This window comes from Mobula birostris, chromosome 1 (assembly GCF_030028105.1).
Source record: "Mobula birostris isolate sMobBir1 chromosome 1, sMobBir1.hap1, whole genome shotgun sequence".
Lineage (NCBI taxonomy): Eukaryota > Metazoa > Chordata > Chondrichthyes > Myliobatiformes > Myliobatidae > Mobula > Mobula birostris.
The window spans coordinates 226,243,239-226,260,503 of NC_092370.1; the positions used below are offsets into that span (position 1 = coordinate 226,243,239).

The following is a 17,265-nucleotide window of genomic DNA, read 5'->3' on the forward strand; positions in this document are numbered from 1 at the left end:
GAAAAAATAGTTTAAAAAAATAATGAGAGTCAGTGGTTTGCAGCTTCAGTGTTAACCTCGGGTGCTGTTTGTGTGGAGGTGGTTTGTTCTCCCTGTGATCAGGTGTGGTTTTCCCCTAGGCATTCAGATAGTTTGTCTAGGTGCCAAAGTCATGATGGTTGATAATTGGTTACTGTAACTTGTGACTAGTGTAGGTGGGGAGTTGGTAATTGGGTGCAGGGGTGTATGGAGAAGATGAAGATGTGAGAAGAAAAATGGGGTTATTATAGAAGGGTGCAGCATGGATGCGGTAGGCTGAAGGGCTTGTTACTGTACTGTGTGACTAACTAAATTGAAGTTGAATAGTAAGACTATGTGGAGACTTAAGATTATGTTTGCATAATGTTTTATCAAAAACAAAAGCCTAATGCTGTGAAATCTGAATGAAGTTTTAAAACAAGATTCCAATATTAAGGAGCATGATAAAATATTATAAGATGTTTTAAAACTAACTATTGTACTATTTTTCCTGATTTCTTCACTTCCCCAACCTGTCACCCGTAAGCCATAGAATACTACAGCACAGAAGCAGGCCCTTTGTCCAATCTAGTCCATGCAGACCTGATCTTCTGTCTAGTCCTATCTTCCTGCACCTGGGCCATATCCATCCAAACCCCTCCCATCCATGTATCTATACAAATTTCTCTTACAGTTGAACATATATCTCCCACTTCTGCTGGCAGCTGTTTCTAATTGAAGGAACTCTCCCTCATGTTCTCTTAAATATTTCATCTTTCACTCTAAACCAATACTTTGTGCTTGTCTCACCCAACCTGAGGGGTAAGAAGCCTGCATGCATTCACAGTATTTGTATCCCTCAATTTTCTATACCAATATAAGATTTATCCTTGTTCTCCTACATTCTAGGGAATAAAGTCCTAACCTATTCAATTTTTCCCTGTAACTCAAATCCCAACAACATCCTTGTAAATTTTCTCTTCACTCTTTTAATCTTAATGACATCATTCCTGGATGCAGATAACCAGAACTGCACACAATACTTCAACTTTGGCCTCACCAACATATTGTACAACTTCAACATTGTATCCCAACTTCTGTACTCAGTGACTTGATTTATGAAGACCAATATTCCAAAAGCTCTCTTTATGTCTTTATCTAACTGTGACAGTGCTTTCAAGGAATTATGGATATATATTCCCAGATTCCTTTATTCTACCACACACTTCTGAGCCGTACTATTCACAATGCAAGTCTTCCCCTGGTTTGTTCTCCCAAAATGCAGCATCTCTCATTTGCCTGCATTAAATGGCATTTGCCATTTTTTTTTTTTTTTTAGCCCATTTTTCTTGCTGGTCCAGATTCCACTGCAAGCTTTAATAGACTCCCTCGCTGTCCACTATGCCCCCAATCTTGTCAACGGCTGATTCAGTGTGCTGTTATCATCCAAGTTATTGATATTTATGACGAGCAATAATGGACCCAGCACTGATCCCTGTAGCAGATTGGTAGTCACAGGCCTCCAGTCAGGGATAACTATCTACTATCACTCACTCTCTGGCTTCTCCTGCTAAGCAATGTTGAATCCAATTGGCTACTTTATACTGAATGCCAAGCAACTGAACTTTCTGCATCAGCTTCCTGTGTCACTTTTCACCCCACACAAAATTCGAGACTTACTTGAGATTTACAACAAGCAGAATGGAGTGTGGCATAAAAACCTTAATATAGAGAAATGTAAAATGCATATTTGGCCAAAAGAATGTTCAGAAACCTTGTAAGGACAGTTTTAGAGGATGTTTGGAATCAGAGAATCAAATTTGAATGACAATTTTTACCCAGGAGAGTGCCACAACATGTTTAGGCAACATTTAGTAAAATGTTTGGCATCCCATGCTTGATAAGTAGCATAAACATTAACAAGCAACTAGATTAAAACACTGGTTAAGGAATAACTGGTCCAATTTTTTTCACCACATTTTAGAATAATGCAAAGATCCAAGTGAAGATGAAGAAAAGATTTGTCAAAATTGTTCCAGGGATGAGGGATCTTTAGATATAAGGTTGAGCTGGGATCTGGACCAGCTAGAAAAATGTGTTGAAAAATGGCAGATGGAACTTAAAGCAGAAAAGTGGGAGATGTTGCATTTGGTGGGGGGGGGGGAGGGGGGAGAGGAGAGTGCAGTAGGGCACTGCAGAATGTAGTAGAACAGAGGGATCTGGGAATACAATTCCATAATGCCTTGGAAGTAGCATTACAGGTAAGTAGGGTTGTAAAGAGAGCACATTGTCCTTCATAAATCGAAAGTGTTGAGTACAGGACTTGGCATGTGTTATGTTGAAGTTGTATAAGACATCGGTTAAGCCTAATCTGGAGTATTGAGTGCAGTTCTTGTCACCCACCCACAGGAAAGATGCAAATAAGATTTGAAACAGTACAGAGGAAATATACAAGGTTGTTGCTGGGACTTGAGGATCTGAATTATAGGGAAAGGTTGAATATATTCTCTAGAATGTAGGAGAATGTGGAGAGATTTGATAGAGGTATACAAAGATAGGGTAAATGCTTTTTCCACTGAGGTTAGGTGAGCTTGAATTCAAGATCATGGTTTAAGGGTGAAAGGTGAAATGTTTAAAGGGAATGCAAGTGTAAACTTCTTCATTCAGAGTGTGGTGAGAGTGTGAACTGAGTTGCTAGCGGAAGTGGGTTTGGTTTCAACTTCAGATAAATGTGGATAGCAACAGGGATGGGAGGGGTATGGACGGATATGGTCCAGGTCCAGATCCATAGGACTAGGCAGAATAATAGTTTGGCAGAGACTATATGGGACAAAGGGCCTGTTTCTATGCTGTAATATTCTATGAATTTAAGACTGGTATGGAAACAGAAAATCCTGCAAAATGTAGTGAATACAACGTAGTCTATCATGAGAAAAGCCTTCCCCACCACTGAGCACATCTACATGGAGTGTTGTCACAGAAAACAGCATCTATCATCAGGGACCCCCACCACCCAGGACAGGCTCTCTTCTTGCTGCTGCATTCAGGAAGAAGGTACAGGAGCCTCGGGACTCACACCACCAGGTCAGGAGCAGTTATTATCTCTCAACCATCAGGCTGTTGAACCAAGAGAGATAACTTGCATCACTGGAATGTTCCTACAATCTATGGACTCACTTTCAAGGACTCTGCATCTCTTGTTCTCTATTTATTTATTTCTTATTTTATTATTATTATTTCTTTATTTTTGTATTTGCAGTTTATTGTCTCTTGCATACTGGTTGAACACCCAGTTTGTGCGGTCTTTCCTTGATTGTTCTCTGGTTTTTATTCTATTATGGATTTATTAATTATGTCTGTGTAACCCTCAGGTTCTTTCAGCTGTGCAAGTCTAGGGAAGACCATCTCTGGCTCCGCCAAATGGGTGAGATTGAGATGCGAGTCCACTCCGAAACCATCCTGTTTGTGTGGATGCTGCATGATTTGTTACCCTGTTACAAATCAGTACCATGCAATAACGGACAGTGCACTGCATACAATTGAATGATTTAGCTTTATAATTCTTAATCTGACTACAGGGTTAGTGAAGAAAAAGCAAAAAAAAAGGGCCCATTTTAATGAAACAGTCAAATATGCACATTGGAGTTCATGGTTTCCCATTCGCTGATCCTCCTCAATCTCCCCAGCCTTTGTCAGACCATGGCTCTGCTCCAGTGTCTTCTCTCCATTTCCCGCTGAACAAAAGACCCAGATCACCCTGGTGTCAGGCACACGGCACGAAAACACCCTCCCATCCTTGGACGGCTCACATTCCAAAGCACCCATTATCTCTAACCATAACCCAAATACTGCTTCTACAGAAAGACTATTACATTAGCAGTGAAACCTTTCCCAGGGTGCTACATCTGCAAGGAAATAAATCTCACAGTTGTATATGGTGACTATTTGCACTTTGATAATGAGTTTACTTTGAACTTCGAAAAGAGGTTTCAGGACATTTTATTTGGGTGCACAGGATCATGACAGGTCTAGATAAGTTAAATAGAGGGAAGCATCAAGGACCAAAGCACAAAGATACAGGGATGAACAAAATTTTGGACAATTTCATTATGTCTACAGCTCACTGCTTCTAAGATTGGTTGAATTGTGTCAAATAGGGCTTTAAAAAAGAGGGCCAGAAAGGCACTTAAGATATGGTCATTTATAGGGATAAGGCATGAGAATGTGATTGAGTTGTGGAGGAAGTAGGTGAATGGATTAAATGCTCTCTTTAATCTCTCACTTTGGAAGTCTGAGGTTCTAACCTACTTCAAGCAGGCCTCATTTATACTGGTGCCCAAGAAAAACATGATAATCTGCCTCAATACCTATTGTCTATCACTTGTTTATGGTGATATAGTACTTTAAGAGGTTGGTGATGAAACATATCAACCCGCACCTGAGGAGCAACTTGGATCTGCTCCGATTTGTCTACCATCACAGCAGATGCTATTTCATTGGCTCTTTACTCAACTCTGGAAAATTTGGACAGTGAAGATGCATACATCATGATGCTCTTCATTATTTACAGATCTGCATTCAACACTATCATCCTTTCAAAACTAAACAATAAGCTCCAAGACCATGACCATTTCCACTATTTCCTCATTTGCAGACCCGAGTCAGTTCAGGTTGTCAACAGCATCTCCTCCACAATCTCCATCTCTGCACAGGTGTATCACAAGGTTGCAATGCAAAGATGAGTTATTAAGAGACAAAGAAAATCTTGGTCAAAGAATTGGAGTGTAAAGGGAAAGAAACATGGAGAGCAAGAGGGAGGTGGAGTAGTTAATGTTGGAAATAGCGCAGATATTTGAAGCAATAAAAGCAGAAAATTTTGAGAATATCCTGATCACTTTTAAGGTTTTTCTGATTTTGTGGAGCACTGAATTCCCTTTTAGTGTCTGACTTTAAATCCAGTACAGATTCTATCCATGTGCACTGAATTGGTTTCATCACTTAGTACAGATGAGCATATTCTGTCAGAAAAATGTAATGGTTAGTGTATTTTTATTGCAGTTAAGACATTGTGCAGAATGGAATGTGAATGACGGATAAAAAATTCCTTTCTGAAAAGAAAGATTAAAAGAAACTCAGAACAAACGGTAAACCAAGGGGGAAAACTTGCATGTGGAAACCAACACCCACAAAACACTAGAGGAACTTGGCAAGTCAAGTAGCATCTATAGAAATGAATAGACTGTCAACATTTTAGGCTGAGATCCTTCTTCAGGACTGGAAAGGAAGGGAGGAAGATGCCAGAATAAAAAAGGTGGGGGGAGACGAAGGTGGCTAGCTGGAAAGTGATAGACGAAGCCTGGGAAGCCTGGTGGATAGCAAAGATAAAGGGCTGGAGAAGAAGGAATCAGATTGGAGTGTAGAGTGGACGGTGGGAGAAAGGGAAGGAGCAGGATCCAGGGGGAGGTGATAGGCAGGTGACGAGAGACAAGAGGCCAAAGTATGGAATGGAAGAAAAGGGGAGAGGAAGGGAATTTTTTTTTATGGAATGAGAAATCGATATTCAAGCCACGATTGGAATGAATCTCCTGTGGAAACCTTTTTTGAGGATGATCCTTCTGTTGATGTGGAAATGCTTCTGGAGAAGAGTAGCTGACACCCACCGTAGCATTTTCTCCAAGCAATAGTTAGAAAGTATTTAAAGTTAATGTTTTGGTGTAAGGGACTTTTTTGGTTGGGAGAATTATTGTTAGTTGGTTCATTAGGTAATGTGGCTTTTTGTGTTGCTTTTGTATCAAATAGTATTTTAACTGAAATGTTAATTGATTGCATGTTCTTAACCTTGATGCCTTTTATTCTGTTTTCAGCTTATGGAAAAGTGTTTCTTGTGAGAAAAATCAGTGGCCATGACACCGGAAAGCTTTTTGCCATGAAGGTTCTGAAAAAGGCAACAATAGTTCAAAAAGCAAAGACTGCAGAGCACACCAGGACAGAGCGTCAAGTGTTGGAGCATATTCGACAATCACCTTTCCTTGTCACATTACATTATGCTTTCCAGACAGATACAAAACTCCACCTTATTTTAGGTAACATTTCAAATCACTTTCACTTATTTTTAAACTTGCCAGTTTCTTTCCCACCTTTTCTTTTCTATTGAGCGAAGTTATGCAGTTGTCACCAGTATTTAGCCCAAGTTGTTATTAGTCATGTAGAACACTTATTTGTGAGTGTTGCCAATATGGAAATGGTGTAATTTTTGGGCCCCAGAAGCATAGTGTCACTTGCAGGCTGCCCTACACAGTCCTCGCTGATTTGATTTGATTTGATGTAAATAATGCATTTCACTGTATGTTTCAATGTACATGTGACAAATAAAGCTATTCTTTAAATCTTTTTACTTCAAGAAGATGGCTCACTACCATCTAGCCTATTAAATTCTGGCCTTCCCTGAGATGTTCTGTCCTGAAATGAATAAATAACAGTTAATATCGTAATAATTGTAGTTACATTTCAGCCAAGGTAGCTGAAAGATTTGAAACTCTCTGATAGACTCAACAATTCAGAGTATGTGAATTAATAGAAATGAAGCAATTTCTTGTTGGTCAACTTTATTTTCACTGTAATAGAAATTTCTTTTCTCCAGTCATTCTGTGTGATAAAACTGCTTCCACATTCCTTACTGGGACAGATAGTCTATTGCATTTGAATGCTGACAACAGCAATTTTGTGAAGTTTCAAGTTTTGTGATTTTTGTGGATGAACCTCAAATCCGTGAGACATATAGATGTGTGCAGTATGTATGTGCCAACTTTTTTTGTGCTAAGATTACACAAGCATAGTTCTCCAATACTGGCTGGTATGGGAAAGGCCCTTCTCTAACAAAGACTGGTTATACTAGTGATAAGTTGTGCACTTATTCAAAACATGCCTATAACAATCCTGTTTTTAGTACCATAGAAACATAGTTTCCGTCATATAGTTTAGAAACAAAAGCCTGTGCCAAGTATGTGAAAACTGCACATAAGCAAATTACAAGGTAATCCATATTGTGGATAAACATGTGGCTGGGAGAGCCTCCATTTTGTTTATGGGATTCATCAATCCTTTCTCTATTGTTCCCAGCACCTGACAGATCTTCACTGAAGAAAGTAGTTGACATCATTTGATAGGGGAACACCTCTGCTGCTACTAATGAAAGGGGGCACAGTACTGTAGTAGTTAGTACAATTGTTTACGCACTAGTGATCACTGATTTTGAATCACTATAAGGAATATAGTGTCTATAAGGACCTTGCATGTTCCCTCCAAAACCATGTGGGTTTTCTCTGGGTGCTTCAGTTTCCTCCCACGTTCCAAAGATGTACAGTTAGGGTTAATGTTAGTGACTTGTGGGTGTGCCATGTTGGTGCCTGAAGGATGATGATGCTTGCGGGCTGCCCCTTCACATCCTCTGACTGTGGTCGTTGATGCCAAATGATACATTTTACCATGTTTCGATGTTTCAATTTGCATGTGACAAATAAAGCTCATCTCTTTAGCTGGTAAGCAGCTTTCAAACAACTTTATGATGCTGAAAAGATTGAAGACACTGTTTGGTCACTCATCTGAAGAGCCACATTTAAAAATGCCTTGCTTCTAAAATTCTGACCAATCTTGATACAAATGATTATCAGTTTATTTGATCGAAGTTTATTGTGTTCTTGATTATGCAGTTAGTATCTTTTGATGACCCTGGTAAAAGACTCAATAGTACTGATTTTTAAAAATGTATAGGGCTCGAATTTACTATAGAGTGTATTCCAATTCTGTGCTGAGGTTTTCATGTTCCATTACATTTAGAATAGCGGTTGAACTTAGAATGGCATGCCACTATGCTTGGAGGGATTAGAGAAGCAGAAGAGATGGCAAAGTGAGGTGTCTACTTGTTTAGTTGGTATCCCTCATTGGTTCAGGTAGTGTGTCAAATCATTCCTTCCTTGAGGCATCCTTGTAGTAGTGAAGGCAAACATTCTAACGTATTTTTCTTTCCACATTCAAGGTCAGTTAAGGCACTAGAAGACAATGCTGTTGTTGAGGGATGTTACGAGAAAGAATGTGAATGGGGTGGTGAGGGAGGGGATGAATAGCTGCCAGCACAGTTGAGAAGTGCAGTCCAAGCTTTATCATACATCTTGGGCACCACGGCAATCAAGGGCTAATGGAAAGCCAGAGCAGCATAACGTAGTGGACTTTCCGTCTTCCCAACTTGCCATCACAAAACTTGCTTTCCAAACTGGGTACTAGTATGGACACATTTCACTTAATAGAGCAAATATGTCATGTCTAGGTGAGTTCTAGTTTACAATGTGAGATGGTAGAGGAATGACCTGCAGGAAGGTATCCCAAAAAATACTGAGTCAATGAAATATAATTGATCGCTACGGTCCTGAAGGAATGTCTGCTAAAGGTTTAAGAAATCTGGAAACTCTATAACAGAGATTCTCACAGAGGCAACCACCTATTCTCCAAAGCACAAATATTGCATAGGCAATAATAGAGCAGCAAGAACTAAAATATTAGTTCTGGTCCTAGGGTTGAAGTTCTTAACTGGAAGAAGGCCAAATTTGAAGAAATTAGAAAGGATCTAAAAAGCGTGGATTGGGACAGGTTGTTCTCTGGCATGGATGTGATCGGTAGGTGGGAAGCCTTCAAAGCAGAAATTTTGAGAGTGCAGAATTTGTATGTTCCTGTCAGAATTAAAGGCAAGGTGAATAGGAATAAGGAACCTTGGTTCTCAAGGGATATTGCAACTCTGATAAAGAAGAAGAGGGAGTTGTATAATGTGTATAGGAAGCAGGGAGTAAATAAGGTGCTTGAGGAGTATAAGAAGTGCAAGAAAATACTTAAGAAAGAAATCAAGAGCGCTAAAAGAAGACATGAGGTTGCCTTGGCAGTCAAAGTGAAGGATAATCCAAAGAGCTTTTACAGGTATATTAAGAGCAAAAGGATTGTAAGGGATAAAATTGGTCCTCTTGAAGATCAAGGTGGTCGGCTATGTGCGGAACCAAAGGAAATGGGGGAGATCTTAAATAGGTTTTTTGCATCTGTGTTTACTAAGGAAACTGGCATGAAGTCTATGGAATTAAGGGAAACAAGTAGTGAGATTATGGAAACTGTATAGATCGAAAAGGAAGAGGTCCTTGCTGTCTTGAGGAAAATTAAAATGGATAAATCCCCGGGACCTGGCAGGGTGTTCCCTCAGACCTTGAAGGAGACTAGTGTTGAAATTGCAGGGGCCCTGGCTGAAATATTTAAAATGTCGCTGTCTACAGGTGAGGTGCTGGAGGATTGGAGAGTGGCTCATGTTGTTCCGTTGTTTAAAAAAGGATCGAAAAGTAATCCGGGAGATTATAGACCAGTAAGTTTAACGTCGGTAGTAGGTAAGTTATTGGAGGGAGTACTAAGAGACAGAATCTACAAGCATTTGGATAGACTGGGACTTATTAGGGAGAGTCAACATGGCTTTGTGCGTGGTAGGTCATGTTTGACCAATCTATTGGAGTTTTTCGAGGAGGTTACCAGGAAAGTGGATGAAGGGAAGGCAGTGGATATTGTCTACATGGACTTCAGTACGGTCTTTGACAAGGTCCTGCATGGGAGGTTAGTTAGGAAAATTCAGTCGCTAGGTATACATGGAGAGGTGGTAAATTGGATTAGACATTGGCTCGATGGAAGAAGCCAGAGAGTGGTGGTAGAGAATTGCTTCTCTGAGTGGAGGCCTGTGACTAGTGGTGTGCCACAGGGATCAGTGCTGGGTCCATTGTTATTTGTCATCTATATCAATGATCTGGATGATAATGTGGTAAATTGGATCAGCAAGTTTGCTGATGATACAAAGATTGGAGGTGTAGTAGACATTGAGGAAGGTTTTCAGAGCCTGCAGAGAGACTTGGACCAGCTGGAAAAATGGGCTAAAAAATGGCAGATGGAGTTTAATACTGACAAGTGTGAGGTATTGCACGTTGGAAGGACAAATCAACGTAGAACATACAGGGTTAATGGTAAGGCACTGAGGAGTGCAGTGGAACAGAGGGATCTGGGAATACAGATACAAAATTCCCTAAAAATGTCATCACAGGTAGATAGGGTCGTAAAGAGAGCTTTTGGTACATTGGCCTTTATTAATCAAAGTATTGAGTATAAGAGCTGGAATGTTATGATGAGGTTGTATAAGGCATTGGTGAGGCCGAATCTGGAGTATTGTGTTCAGTTTTGGTCACCAAATTACAGGAAGGACATAAATAAGGTTGAAAGAGTGCAGAGAAGGTTTACAAGGATGTTGCCGGGACTTGAGAAACTCAGTTACAGAGAAAGGTTGAATAGGTTGGGACTTTATTCCCTGGAGCATAGAAGAATGAGGGGAGATTTGATAGAGGTATATAAAATTATGATGGGTATAGATAGAGTGAATGCAAGCAGGCTTTTTCCACTGAGACAAGAGGAGAAAAAAACCAGAGGACATGGGTTTAGGGTGAGGGGGGAAAAGTTTAAAGGGAACATTAGGGGGGGCTTCTTCACACAGAGAGTGGTGGGAGTATGGAATGAGCTGCCAGACGAGGTGGTAAATGCGGGTTCTTTTTTAACATTTAAGAATAAATTGGACAGATACATGGATGGGAGGTGTATGGAGGGATATGGTCCGTGTGCAGGTCAGTGGGACTAGGCAGAAAATGGTTTGGCACAGCCAAGAAGGGCCAAAAGGCCCGCTTCTGTGCTGTAGTTTCTATGGTTTCTATGGCTGTATTGTGAAGCACAGTCAACTGCCAAAAGCAGAGATTGGTTGCAGCTTCCACTAAGCGGTTTGCTGAGGCTTTGTAAATCTGAAAGATGCTATAACTGGTCCCCTGCTTGAGGCTTTGGAGGTTCTGATTGTGGCCAGTGAGCTGTTTACTAGTGTTGTCAATGACATTTTGGAAAGGTGGGATGCATATATCAAGTGCCTTCTGCTTTCACTTTTGGTGGTAACATCAGTTTGAGCTGAAGGCTTTAGGTAACATGAAGACACCTATACTTGACAAGGTTCATAAAGCACATTAGATTCTCCATTGTGAGTTAAGGCCAGCAACAGCTCTGGTCCAGTGGTATACTGGTTCATTCAAGGATCATCTACAAACTAACATCTCATCAGCTTGGTGTCTTCCTACTTCTCCGGGTCTCATCTTTACTGAGCCTTGGCATGGAGAGGCTGACCAAAGGACTTGTTAAGATGCCAAGCCCAAGTTGGGATTGCCAAGGTGAATATTAATTCCTGTCTCTACTATTACTCTTTATCAGAAGCTGGGTGGCAGTCTGACTGGCTGGAAGACTGATTATCACCTGTCCCCTTCCCCGGATGTCTACATCAGTTTGAAGCTGCCATTATATGTTTTGGTCGAGAATAAATAGATATAAACATATCAACATATAACTTTTACAAAGTTTAAATTTAATCTTTCCAAAGTTGTTCATTTAAGATTTAGTTGGTGTATATCATTTTTGTTGAAATTCTCAGTTTAACATTTTAATAAAACATGTATCTTCATAATCAGAATCAGATTTAATATCGCTGGTATATGTTGTGAAATTTGTTACTTTGCAGCAGCAATACATTGCAATAAGAAATATATATAAAAAATTAAGTCGTACAAAAAGAGAGCAAAAAATATAGTAAGTTGTTGTTCATGGTTTATTGTCCATTCAGAAATATGATAGCAGAAGGGAAGAAACTATTCCTGAAATGTTGAATGCGTCTTCAGTCTTCTGTACCACCACCTTGATGGTGACAATGAGAAGAGGGCTTATCCTGAGTGATGGGGCTCCTTAATGATTGATACTGTTGTTGACTATCATCAATTGATCAAAGTTGGATAATTCATCCCACAGCTTTTAATTTATCAAAGCTTGTACAAAACCTAAGACATGAATTCTACTTTTCCCTCTGTACCAACACTCACTCAGACCACTTCTCCAATTTATAACACTGAAATAGGAAATCTCGTGTTGGCCAAATGAAAGCTCCTTCGCTCAGCCCCTGGCATAGTCTCCAGACCTCTCAATACTTTGCATTCAAACCCCTCATTCTTTTACCTCCTTTATCAGTTTAAATTTTGTAATTAATGTCTTTGCTTTGAATCAGAGCACACCGGCCAGTTACTAGGCTCTGGTTTCTCGGGTCAAATACGTACTCCCTACTCATAACCTACATGTTTTATATTACCAAAGAGCACATCGCAAGTACTTTCTTATTTGGCAATTATCTCTAGTTCAGCAGATTATTAAGAGCATCATTATGCAAACACAAGGAAATCTGCAGATACTGGAATTTCAAGCAACACACATAAAAATTGCTGGTGAACGCAGCAGGCCAGGCAGCATCTATAGGAAGAGATACAGTCGATGTTTTGGGCCGAGACCCTTCGTCAGGACAGACTGTACCTCTTCCTATAGGTGCTGCCTGGCCTGCTGTGTTCACCAGCAGTTTTTAAGAGCATCATTTTAAAGCACTTTGATCCAGAGTAAACCAGTTCACTAGACTGCTCATAAAATGGAGGTAACAGAGCAGTTTCACAAAATGGCAGCCTCCATTCCTTGGTAAGAACAAAAGACAAGTGGTTTGTCTACTTCCACTGTCCATCTTGACTCATTTGAGTTCGATGTTTCCTTCCATATTTTAATTTCTTCATGGCCAACTGCCACCTTCTTGAGACATTGCCTTTTGAAGATGTTCTCGATGCTGGTGAGGCTAGTGCCTTTGATGGAGCTGGTTGCAGCTTTCTGGTTCTGTGCAGTGATCCCCTCCATACCAGATGGTAATGCAACTTATTAGTTGTTCTCCACAGTACATCTGCAGATATTTGAGTGTCTTTGGTGTCATACCAAATCTCTGCAAACTCTGAATGAAATACAGCCACTGTTGTGCCACCTTTGTAATTGCATGAATATGTTGGACCCAGGATAGATCCTCAGAGAAGTTGACACCCAGGAACTTGAAACTGTTGCCTTTCTGCTCGATGAGGACTGGTGTGTTTCCCTCAGCCTCCCTTTTCTAAAGTCCATAATCAATTCATTGTTCTCACTGATGTTGGGTGCAAGATTGTTATTGGAACACCACTCAATCAGCTGATCTGTCTTGCTCCTGTACACCACCTTGTCACCATCTGAAATTCTGCCAACAATAATTGTATCATCTGAAAATTTATAGATGGTGATTGAGTTGTGTCTAGCTGCACAGTGGGTGCAGAGAGTGTAGTGCAGTGGGCCATGCACCCATCCTTGAGGTATGCCTGTGTTGATAGTCAGTGAGGTGGGGTTGTTATTTCTGATCTGCATAGACTGTAGCCTCTTGGTAAGGAAGTCAAAGATCCAGTTTCAGAGGAAGGTACAGAGGCCTAGGTTTTGGAGCTTGTTGATTCGAACTGAAGGTATGATGGTATTGAATGCTAAGCTGTAATCATAAACTGCAGCCTGATGTAGGTACTGTTACTGTCCAGCTGATCCAAGGCTGAGAGGAGAGCCAGTGAGATTGCATCGCTGTAGACCTAATGTGGTGATAGACAAATTTCAGTGTGTCTGAGTCCTTGGGCAGGAGTTGATTCTGACAATGACCAACCTTTCAAGGCACTTCATCACAGTAGATGTGTGTGCAACTGGGCAATGGTCATTGAGGCAACTCGCCCAGCTCTTCGGTACTCGTATGATTGTCAACATTTTGAAGCAGGTGGGAACGTGCATCTGCAACAGTTAGAGATTGAAGATGTTCTTGAACATGCCCAGCAGTTGGTTGGCACAGGTTTTCAGAGCCCTACCAGGTACACCATCGGAACCTGATGCCTTGCAAGGGTTCACACTCTTGAAAGATGTTCTAACATTAACCTCCAAGACACAGATCACAGGGTCTCCAGATGCTGCAGGGATTCGCACAGGTGTAGTTTTATTCTCCCATTGAAAGTGTGCATAAAAGGTATTGAGCTCATCTGGGAGTGATGTATCACAACCATACATAATGATAGGTTTCGCCTTGTAGGAGGTAATGGCCTGCAAACACTGCCTGATGTACATTCAAACTTGTCTCTAACTTCAATTGTAATTGTTCACTCACTCTTAACATAGCCTTCCCTAGGCTGTAACTTGACTTGTATAGTCTGGATTACTAGTCTTGAATGCCACAGACCTAGCCATGAGCAGACGACAAATCTCCAGGTTCATCCAAGGCTTTTGGTTTAGGTATATCTGGTATGTTCGCAACGGCACACATTGTTCTACACAGGTCTTGATGAAGTCGGTGACAATTGTGGCCTATTTGTTCAGATCTGCAGATGAATCCTTGAATTTTGTCCAGACTATCGACTCAAAGCAGTACTGTAAGCGCCCCTCCACCTCCCTTGACAATACCTTCTTGGTCCTCACCTCTGGTGCTGTGGTCTTTTGCTTCTGTAAAGTCTGATTACCTGGTTGTATTACTTCTCCCCACATATAGACACAGTGCGGGCATGGAATGGCATGGTAAGCATTCTTAATGGTGGTATAACCGTGATCAAGAGTGATGGTTCCTCTGGTTCCACAGGTGATGTGTTACTGGTAGTTGTTCACAGATACCTTTAAATGGCCTGGTTATAATTCCCTGCAGTGATAGGGAAGGTATCTGGGTGCACTGTCTAGTGACTGCTGTTCAGTGCTCAGCTCTTCCAGTGCCTGCCTGACTTTGGCTTGAGGTGGAATATGCACCACCACCAGGATGATGATGGATATCTTCAGAATCAGTGAAAGTTTTATCAAAATTCCTGTAAGAATTTGTTCAGATATGCAGAAAGAAATTCTACACATTTGTAGTTGTTAAAAATATCTTTTACCAATCCTATGAATTTTTCTTTACATACATGTTTTCAAAGGTATACTAAGATGTTTGATTTTTCTTCCAACTTCACAAGCTGCTTTTTGTCTGCTTGTCCTCTTCAGTGATGGTTCCTGAAGTGACTGTACATCTTCTGGCACTCTTCTTGCCTCTGTGGCAGATGATTGTGGCTTTAAGTTCTGCTCCAGTGTCTGAGCATGAATTCTAGGTTGTGGCTTCATTGCACTGCAGAGAAAACCAGTGTACTGCCAGTGTACTTGGGTGGCAGTGTGGCATGGCAGTTAGCAGAACTTTACAGCGCTAGCAATCAGGTTTAATTCCTGCCTCTGTCTGTAAGCAGTTTGTATGTTCTCCCTGTGACTGCATTAGTTTCTTCCAGGTGGTCCTGTTCCCTCCCACATTCCAAAAAAACTGGTTAGTAAGAGATAGCAAGTTGTGGACATACTATGTTGGCGGTGGATGTATGGTGACATTTGTGAGCTACCCCCAACACATCCTTGGACTGTTGCCTGTTGATGCAAACAACGCATTTCGCTGTATGTTTCAATGTCCATATGACCAATAAGGCTGGGCTTAATCTCTTGGATGAAATGTTGAATTAGTGTGCTAACTTGCTATCTCAGAAAAAGGTGTCAATCTTAGTTTAGTAACCGAACCTGATGACTGGAATCTTGAGTCCGCAAATTCCTGCGAGTCCACTGGGGAATTCGAACACCCGATGTCCTTGAGTCAGAATTCACTGGAGGCCAAAGATGGCTTGTCCTTGGGTAGGAGGACTGTGTATGTTGGTGGGTGGAAGAAAGGAACGGGGCTTGTTTTTTGTTGTTTTGCACTGATTTGTTCTGTGTTGTTCTGCTGAGCATTGTGGGCATGCTATATTGGCACTGGAACGTGTGTCAATATTTGCAATCTTACCCCAGCACAAACAATGCATTCCGCTGTATTATCTATTTATTTATTTTTGGGAGCTTGGCTTTCATTGGCCTGGCCAGCATTTATTCCCCCATTAAGAATTGCCCTTGAGTAGGTATTGGTGAGTAGTCACTTTAAAGAGCTGCAGTTCTCATAGAAGTATTTCCACATTGCTGTTGACAAAGTAATTTTACAAGATAATGTACACTTCATTGTTATTAAATGGACTTAAGAATGTGCCAAAAAGTGTATGGGGGACAAACTCCCTAGAAATACCAGTCTCTTTTGGTCTATGCACATGTATAAGCAATTGTTTTCTTGTCTCTGTGAAACTTTGCTTATAAAGGAGCAGAGAGTATTGCTGAACACTGCCTTTTAGTTCAAAGGTGTCCATGCTATAAAGGGAACTGAGATCGCAGGAAGATTTGGTATCAATTGGATCATTCTCTCAAGAATACAACTAAGTTGTAAATATAGTGGATTCCGATCAGTTGGGCCATCGGTTAATCAGGGCAGCTACTTATTTGGGACAACTCTTAAAGAACAAAAGCTAATCGAAAAAATAATCAAGATTCCCTTTGTTTATTTGGGACACTATGCTTCTTAATTGGGTACAGGAGACATGCTGAACAGCTTCTAACTAGGGTTAGTCACATGTGCTGTGTGGCCTTTAGATACAACGCACTGTTTTGATTGAATAGTTTTAAAATAGTATCCGTTTTGTATATTTATGTTCAAAAAGCAACAATTTTTGTCACTGATAGTTGGTGAGAAATCATCAATTCAGAACTGTTTTGCTCACTGTTAAGCATTCAGGCTTGGAGATGCCAGAAATGGCCATGAATGAAAATGAAACTATTTCACTACTTCAAGTTAGAAATTACAAAGAATTTGAAGGTATCGACAATCATCCTGAATGTTACAATGAAAATGAAGATTTGGAGCAAGCAATCATTGACAGCATTGTATGAAGGCAGTCCATTATCTACACTAGGTGTCTGCCTGGTTTTGTTCATTTACTGTTAAAAGAATGTGACACAGGTGAATTCCTCCTGCAACTGTTTTATAGTAGTGTAGTATTATTGGCAGTGTTCTAATTTGTTCTGTATTTCATTTAAATACACAATTTCTTACTCAATTTGCCATTTTAAAAACTTTTTAAACTATTTCCAGGAAACTCTGGCTAATTAGTGCAGTCGCTGAGCTGGGCCAAAATTTATTGGTTCCAGTGTGCCACAATTAACCATAATCCACTGCATACAAAAATTTTGCTGAAGTTAATTAGTCATATAGGTGTAAATGGGTGGCATGGATTTATTAGGTCAGGCTTGTTACCGTGCTGTATCTCTAAATAAAATAAAATCATTCCTAAGTATGAACTAATTTAGAGAAATAGCTGTAAATGATTTGCATCTATGGTCAGAGATTTCTAACAGTCAGTGATTTGTAATAATTAAACAAAATTATAATCCCAGGCTACTCACTCTTAA

At 40.4% G+C, this 17,265-nt stretch overlaps 1 protein-coding gene across 2 annotated transcripts in view; it reads left to right on the forward strand.

Annotated features, from left to right (window-relative positions):
• The window catches only part of rps6ka5 (ribosomal protein S6 kinase, polypeptide 5), a 315,467-nt gene that overhangs the window by 116,630 nt on the left and 181,572 nt on the right, over positions 1-17,265 (forward strand). For both annotated transcript variants that reach the window (XM_072272845.1, XM_072272856.1), the window contains exon 3: positions 5,862-6,080. In XM_072272845.1, the coding sequence (XP_072128946.1) occupies positions 5,862-6,080 (219 nt within the window). The remainder of the gene's footprint in view (positions 1-5,861; positions 6,081-17,265) is intronic.